At 29.2% G+C, this 8956-nt stretch overlaps 1 protein-coding gene across 1 annotated transcript; it reads right to left on the minus strand.

Annotated features, from left to right (window-relative positions):
* Positions 1-7042: 7042 nt before the first annotated feature.
* On the minus strand, positions 7043-8742 carry LOC117921547 (transcription factor MYB1-like). Its single transcript, XM_034839458.1, has 3 exons — positions 8360-8742; positions 8142-8271; positions 7043-7958 (listed from the first exon to the last, which is right to left on the minus strand). Exons 1-3 carry the CDS (start codon positions 8490-8492, stop codon positions 7319-7321), a joined length of 903 nt encoding a protein of 300 aa, XP_034695349.1. The 5' UTR covers positions 8493-8742; the 3' UTR covers positions 7043-7318.
* Positions 8743-8956: the final 214 nt, after the last annotated feature.

An 8956-nucleotide genomic window follows, 5' to 3' on the forward strand; every position in this document is an offset into this window, starting at 1 on the left:
TAGAATAATCATTTCAAATTTCAATTCATCCATCAATCCATCATGACCTAGGTACCTTAAGTCTATTTCAACTAAAGGTGGTCCCAAATATGCCAACCCAAAATGGAGCTTTAAAGTGAGTTGATTCCAACTTCCAACCTCCAAGAGGATGTGAAACATTTCTTTCAAAGAGAGACATTTGGTTTGAGGAAGGTGAATGCAAAATAAGATGTGGGTCATGTAATTATATTTTCGAATTAGAAAAAAAAAAAAAAGTTGGTTGAAAAACTCATCATTTTTATAAATAAGGGTTTTGTTTTTTTTTTTAAAAAAAAAAAAAACTTATACCTTGAAGTTTTTTTTTTTAAACTTAAGTCATTTTTAGAGTTATTTACTTTTTTAACTTACTATTTTTTAAAAAATAATTTAGTCTTAATAAAAAATTGATGAGAAATAAATTTTCTCAATCTCTATTGGTCTAACAAAACCAAAATAAATTAACTATCATTAATTCCAATATATTTTTTTAATTAAAACCCCAAAACATTCTTCATATTTATCTAAATGTTTGCTAGAATCAATAATTATAATTAATTTTTTTAAATAAAAAATAAGGATTTGACATTTTTTTTTCAAATTAAAATATTAAATTAATCCTAATAATAAAATATATATTTCAATTACAAATTCATAAATGTAAATGAACACTATATGAAAACAAGTGTTAAAAATTTGTAATATTTTCTTAACAATTAACTATTATCTAATTATCAATTTCAATGATAAATTCTAACGTTTAAAAATATATTAATAAAAATAAACAAAATTCAATTTTATCACATTTAATTAAAATAAACAAAAAAGCCAAGTTATTTTAGAACATTAACCACTATAACAACTAAAAATAATTTTAAAGACAATTCTTTTAATATATTCATTTTCCCATCTCCAAACATTTTTTTTCAAAGAAAATATTTCCATTTTATCAATAACCATTTTGATATTTCATGATAAGAACACACAATAATAGGAAATAATAGTACGTTTGTGAATTATTTTAGAAAGCGTTTCTAACATTTTTAACACTTAAATGTTAAAAAATTATAAGTATTAGAAATATTAAAAACGTTTCCTAAAATTACTACCAAAAAGGCTTTAAGGTGGTGTTTGTTTTTTTTTTTTGCTTTTTGCTAAAAGCAGTTTGTTTTCAGAATTTAAATTGTTTACTTTTCTACTTTTTCATGACTTATTATAAATTTTTTACTAAATAGAAAAACACAAAATATATAACTTTTTCTAAATAAAAAAAATAACATATTGATTTTTTTTTACTTTTTAATACTTAGTAGAAATAAAATACTATAAAAATAAATAACTTAATATTTAACACTATTAAGTATTAAGGTTATATTTAGAATTAAGTAAAAAAACAAACATTACCTAAATCTATTTTGGGGGTTTAGATGATTTTTTAGAAACAAGAACAAAAATAAAATATTAACTTTTATAAATTAAAAAAAAAAAGAGCAAAACTTACTTTTATTCTTATTTCAATATACAAATAATAACACCTTAGAAAAAAAATGGTCAAACAAATGCAAAATAAAAGTAAATTTATAGGGCAAAATAGAATGATGTAATGTGACCCAAATATTTCATTATAAAGAAAAAGTGAAAAAGGAAAAAATGTGGCTCCAAGGACTTGAAAGTGAACCAATAAAGAGAAGATTTGAAAACTGATGAATTATGGCCCCATGTTAGAATGTGTGAAGACTGAAGACTTAAAATTTTAGGAGTTTGATCTCTGAATGATTGTTTTAAAAGTATACATAAAGAGACTTTCTTGGTTCTAGGAATTTGGGTTACTTTCTGGTGTGGCAAGTGGGTGGTGCAAGTTGCAACCCCTTGGTGGCTCCCCATCATCAAGTAAATCAAGTAGAAGATTCAATAGAGAGACAGAGATTAATTAAGCCAACTACTTTCATCCACTAGACAAAGAGATACCCTCTAGAATAATTCAAAAAATTGTAATCTAATATGCAACAATTCTCTCTCTTAAAACATTGTAATATTGTAAAATATTATAATATTCTTCGATATGCATAAAGAGAGAGTGAGATAGTGATTAACTGCTTTCATCCACTAAGAATTATTAAAAAATTGTTCTCTAATATGTAAGGACTCTCCTTACCAAAACATTGGTCTTAGTTGAGATATGTCGGTAAGAGGATCCCATTCTTGGGTGGCCTTGATCTTGCTATTGTCCATCAAGAACTTGCCACTTGATCCCTCCTTAGGAGCAGGGTAGTGTAAAGGAGTCTCCCATCTTATATTGTATTAGGGATTCCACTATCTCCATGGTTGTGACAAGATCTTAGACACCATGTCGACAAGATCTTAGACACCATATCGTCTTACCTCTTGTTCCGCCCAAAAGCTTCCACACTTTTTCATTAGTAATTAAGTGTAGATGGTTATATACAGAAGATTTCATAAGTTTTCTACTCTCTTATATAAACTCAAAGAAGAGTCATTTGAGATTTAAGTATGTAACGACTCTTCCTCCCAAAACATCACAATATTTTAATATATAACGACTCTTTATTCCATTTAAATATTGTCTAATTTAAGCCTAATGAACTTTCAAGACTTTAAAACATGTTTTGAAAGTCAAAAACTTTAAAATAAACTTTAGTTAAGAGGAATTTATGCATTTATAGTATAAAAAACTTTTCATCCTTTTCGATGCAAAATATTACAAACATCATTTATACAGATATAATGTTTTTAGTATATTTCATAAAATTATATGGTTAAATAGATAAATATCTCTTTTGGAACTAGACAAACTTTTAAATCGGGGCGGAGATCTACCGTAATATAATTTGTAATGACTCATACCCAAATGATATGGTCTGAGCCAATTATGTAGATGATATCATCTACTATCAATCCAAAAATTCCTTATTGTTTACATGTTATATATATATATATATATAAAATCACATAATCTCTGCCTTTAGTAGTAGATGTCCAACTCTCATGGGCTCTTTCAAAGGATTCATGTCCCATTTAATCTTCATTACTAGTAATGGTATAAGAATAATTACTATATTGTATGAAGATCTAAAGGAGAAATTTGGAGGGCAATTTCAGTTGCGTCTTATCAAATCATTCACAAGAACTCCATTTTTCAGAGACATGATCCATGTTCATCGCAGTGCCATTAAAGCAATTCGATCCCTAGTGCTTAATGGCTGTGGGGGAGATGTGGGCATGGCAACCAGTCCTCCTTAATTGCCTCCCAATCATCAAATAATGTGGGGAGACAAGCAACATTTCCAACAGTGGGCACGTGGGAAACTTGGATATGAGTCATATGGCAAATTGCATGCCATGAATAATGAAGCTTAATTTCTGTGGAAGAGAGATGAGCGGCATGTGCTTTAGAAGTTGCGTCTCCTTGTCTGCGCTACTGTTGAAATGATCCGGACTCCTCCACGGCAAGCCATGACTAAAACACCTGGCATTTTCTTTAGTACAGACATTTACTAATGGACCAGCCCATGCTACACATGACTAAAGCATGTGGGGCAAGTTTAATTTGGTACAATGCAGAGATCTTAGGCACGTCCCATCCATATTAAAATTTTGGCTTTACACCAAATGATCTAGGTGATGTTTGGTTCCGGAGAATACGGGGGAAAATATCTTGAAAAGAAAATAAGAAAAACAAGTGGAAGGAAATAAACCATGGTAAAAAAATGAAAAATAAATTTAAAATTAATAAATTATTTTTATAGATTATTTCAAACTCATTGTTACTTATTTTAACTCTTCAATATAAAGATTAAGGGTTTGTTTGGTAATTGTTTTCAATGATAGTTATCTATTTTAAAGAAAAACAAATATAAAAACACGTTTAACAATCAAAAATTTTTTTTTTGTTTTTTATAGTTTTATGGAGAATACGGGGAAAATATCATGAAAAGAAAATAAGAAAAACAAGTGGAAAGAAATAAATCATGGTAAAAAAATGAAAAAAAAAATTAAAATTAATAAATTATTTTAAACTCTTTTTTACTTATATTAACTCTTTAAGGGTCTGTTTGGTAACAGTTTTCGATGATAGTTATCTATTTTTTAGAAGAAAAAAACACGTTAAACAATCAAATTTTTTTTTTTTTTTTTTTTTGCTTTTTATTTTTTATTAAAACAAAAAATTAAAGCTTATTTCATCAAATGTTTTTGTGTGATTCATGTGAATTTGAAGATAGTGAAAGACAACAATACGAGGGCCAATGTGTACCTATAATCAAACTTGAATAGTTTTCAAGTTTAAATCAAATCATTCAATCAATTCATAATCCCTAACACAATGACATGATGCATCATGCATGTTTCAGATTTGTACAATCAAATAATATAATTGGGAAAGAAAATTTATATCAAGAATGACAATATTTTTTGGGTTAATTTCATTTACCTTCTTTAAGGTTTTGATTAAATACATCTAGTTTTGAAATTTCATCATGCACCTTTTTTTTATTTTGAATAAGATGAGTGAAAATAAGAAATAAAAATGATGAGGTAAATATTTGATAAAATTTCAAATCTATAAGGACCAGATGTAGTGATGTAAGCAAAACCAAAAAAATCGACAAGCCGATCCAAACCAATCAAAATTGATCATATTGGTTCAATTTTCAAAAATAAAAAAGATTGATTCGATTTGAGAATTTTGAAAATCGATCTTGTTGATTCGGTTTTCGATTTTCTTGTCTCATAATCGATAAAAACTGAATCAAACCAATATTCTAAAACTTATATATAATTATTTGATATTTGATATTTTTTTATATTAGATTCTATTAAAATAATTTATTGTTTTTATATTATGGTTAAATTAATTCTAAATGCATTTAATATATTTTTAACATAAAATCCAAGTTGGTTTTAATTAATTTTAAAAACAAATTAAACTTAAGGCCTAATATAAACTCAAATTAATAGGATTAGAACTCAAAACAAAAACAAATCTATAACTAGGTTGAAGACTAAAAAAGATTATTAAGTTGGATGACACAAAAATTGAACCAAACTAACCTCAAAAGACTTGGTTTGGTTTGGTTTTTTCTTTCCAAATATGATCAATTTAGTTTTTATCACATATAAAACTAATGATATTGGTTTGATTCATTTTTTTATCCAAAAATCGATTAAATCGACTTTATTTACACTCTTAATTAGATGTATTTAGTCAAAACCTAAGGGGAAATAAATGAAATTGACCCTATTTTTTTCTCTCCTCATTTCAGATAAACATTCAAAACCAAACTGAGCATTAAATTTTAAAATTTTATGGAAAGATCATTTTTAAATTTTATGGAAAGATCTCACCTGTGGAAGGAAAACAAGTGGAAGGAAATAAACCATGGTAAAAAAATAAAAAAATAAATTATTTTAAACTCTTTTTTACTTATATTAACTCTTTAAGGGTATGTTTGGTAACGGTTTTAATGATAGTTATCTATTTTTCATAAGAAAAAAACACATTTAACAATCAAAAATTGTTTTTTTTTCTTTTTATAGTTATTTCTAATAACATAAAATATAGTATTTTCAAATAACATTTTTTTTTTCAGTTTTTTTAGAGTTGTTTTAAAAAATAATTATATAAATATGTAAAATGATTAAAAATAAAACATCATATATAAAATTTATTTTTAAAACATATGCAAAAAAATGTTAAAAACAATTTAAAAACATTTCAAGTTCTCAAGTAGGCTTTTGTTTTATAAAATATTAAATAATAATTTTTAAAAACTATTTTTTAGAAATGTTTTCGAAAACCATTATTAGGACCTAAATAATTTAAAAATATATAAGTTTCTAACTTATTTTAATTTTATTTTTTTTTCTTTTATATTTTATATAATATAACTAAATATGAAAAAAAATCATTTTTTAACATATTATTTTTCTTTTTCTTTTTAATACTTTTGGGAACTAAACATAATCTTAAAGATTTTTGCAACTAAATATCTTATGAAATTAATACAAATTAGTCAATGCAACTAACTTAGGTATAAAAATTGGTGAGTTTTTAAGAAAGATATGTTATACAAGTTCAAAGCGCATGAAATCAGCTTGGGAACTTTTTTTTTTTTTTTTTTTTTTTTTTTTTTTTTTTTTTTTATAGAGGGTTATTGTGAATAAGTCAATATTAGTTGGATTAAATGTAACACATCACTTTATGATGATTTTTTTTTTTTACATGGACTAAATAAATAAGGGGAAAAAAAAGTATGTTTGATAACTGCTTTCGAAAATAATTTTAAAATTTTGAATTTTGTAAAACAAAAATTTGTTTATAAACTTGAAATTTTTTTAACATTTTTAAATATATTTTAAAAATAATCTTTATATTTAATAATTTATTTTTAATTATTCTATATATAATTATTTCTTGAAACAATCCAAACAATAACTAAACAAGCCTAAATTTAAAAACTTATGACCTACCCTTTGTGCTCTTGGGATTGTAAAATAATGTATTTAAAGTCAAGTTAAACTCGAGGCCAAAAAGAAGCCAACAAAGAAGGATGCCATGAAAAACCAAAAATCTGACAAATTTTCAGTGTATTGTCAAACATCAAATCTCAAATTCAAAATATTGGAAAGGAGAAGAAAAAGGTGGTATTCTCTATTTTCTATGAGAAAAATACAATATTAAAAAGCTTTGACAATTGATTTCTAGCCAGATTCATTAACATTGTCACAAAGATTTCCTTAGGTTAATTTTCATTTAATAGAATATGACATTTGGATGATCAGTCTTTTTCATTTCTTCTCCTCCCTCCAAAGTACAAACCCCCAATATTGGATGATCAATCCCTTCACGAACATTTGACTTTCAGGATTCAAGCAAAATGGCTTAGATATAAAGGGAAATTAAATTAGCCTGCAGTTGAGCAGAAATTTTCCATCATATCCCACAAACCCCACCATTATCACCCACTTGTGGAGAAGAAAGTGAAATTTCCCACTGAGACAAGCCAGGAAAACAGCAAGAAACAAAGCATAAAGACCATTTATTTTTGCTTTGAAACATGGTCACCATGAGCCCATGACATCAGGAAATTTAGCTGAAAGACGCAGAAAAGAAAAAACACTAGTACACATCTTTGCGTTTAGAGCTGCAGCTGCCTATTGGAGTGATATTGCTTATGGACAGGCCAATTTACAACCATATACATGCAATGAACACACGCCAAAGTTTGGTTGGTTTAAGCACAACACTTTTGTTAGTCTAGCTAGTTTCTTCTTTCCCTTTTCATCAGCAGAACCAGTCCATTTCGCAATCAAGAAAAGAATCCAAGGAAAATAGATTAGAGTTTTGCAGTGTTTCTTCTTCATTCATCAGCAGTGGGGCTTCTGTGGCATTGGGAGATGAGTGCTGACTTGTGCTACTAGTGTTAGTGTTACTATCTGCTTCAACCCCATCATGGAAGTCACATAATTGTGAGAAATCAGAGTTGAGGAACTCAGATAGGAAGTTTGCATCCATCTCAAAGTCTATCATGAAATCAGAAGGATTGCTATCATTCTCATTCCCAGAACCGATCGCCGGTGAAGAATCCGGCTCCTCTGCCTTCTGATCATGCGCCATGGCCAATCCTTGAACCGTAGAGGGTCCTAATGACACTGGTCTAGTGTCAATTACTTGATCAATTTTTGGTGGCTCAGTGGCAATGAATACTTTAGTACACCTTGATGGCTTAGCATGGAGCACGGGCGGCGGTCCATTATTCAGCGAAGGTCGCGGGCTAATCGAGGTGGAATTCGGCCTCTCTTCAGATTGGATTCTTGGCTTATGATTGGGGGTGGAGCTTATTTTCTTCCCAATGTTGGTGTTCCAATAGTTCTTGATTTCATTGTCTGTTCGGCCCGGAAGCCTTCCAGCAATGAGAGACCATCTAGAAAGACCATACAATTTCATTATTATGCAATGTACATTGTTGGCTCATGCCAAAAGCGCTTACAAGGGAAAGTTGAAAATGAAGTACTTCTTGGATTAATTCACTTGCAAGTAGTGTACAAACAAGAGCAAGAAAAACAAAAATGAAAGAGAAGAAAGAAGAATGAAGAATGAAGCACACCTGTTCCCCAGGAGCTTGTGAAGCCTGATAATGAGCTCTTCTTCATCATGGGTTATGTTCCCTCTCTTGATATCAGGTCTCAGATAATTCAACCACCTCAGCCTGCAACTCTTCCCACATCTTTTGAGACCTGCAAAGCAGAACTGGGTTTTCAGAAGGAAAATTTTCACCACACCCCAAGAGCAAAACTCTCTGGTTTACCATCTCCCCTGGCTCACCTGCTTTCTTGGGAAGGTTCCTCCACTTCCCTTCCCCATGTACTTTAATGTATTCTGTGAGGATCTTATCTTCAGTAGCAGTCCATGCTCCCCTATTCAAACCTTCCTTGGCACAACAGGGGCTCCTACCCATCTTTGAATCTCCTCAATAAACCCAACTGATATTTCTTTACAGCACTCCTTTGGAGACCCTAAGAGTTAAGGACTCTCTGTAGTACTGAGAGTCTGAGAGGGTGTCACACATAGCTGACCATATTTATATTGTGGGGCTGGAGGGCAAGAGCTGTAGGTCTCTCTTCTCACATTCCATTAATGTGAATGGTTTCTAAAATTTTAAAATTGTAGGAAAAGAATTTCAGGAGGGTTTTTGATTCATATTACCTAGGGGACCATGCTTTGCCTAACAGTTTATAGTATTGATATATAGAAAGAAAGCCCTGGTTGGATGTGGGCAACAGGGGACCATGCCCTTGCCTAACACATTAGATAGTATGTATAATCAAATAATTGAAAGCAATCTCTGGTTCGCATAATGCATACACTAAAGTGGTATCCATGATGATGATGGCGACGGCGATGGCTATCTAAATAAGTATC

This window comes from Vitis riparia, chromosome 9 (genome assembly GCF_004353265.1).
Source record: "Vitis riparia cultivar Riparia Gloire de Montpellier isolate 1030 chromosome 9, EGFV_Vit.rip_1.0, whole genome shotgun sequence".
NCBI classification, from domain to species: domain Eukaryota; kingdom Viridiplantae; phylum Streptophyta; class Magnoliopsida; order Vitales; family Vitaceae; genus Vitis; species Vitis riparia.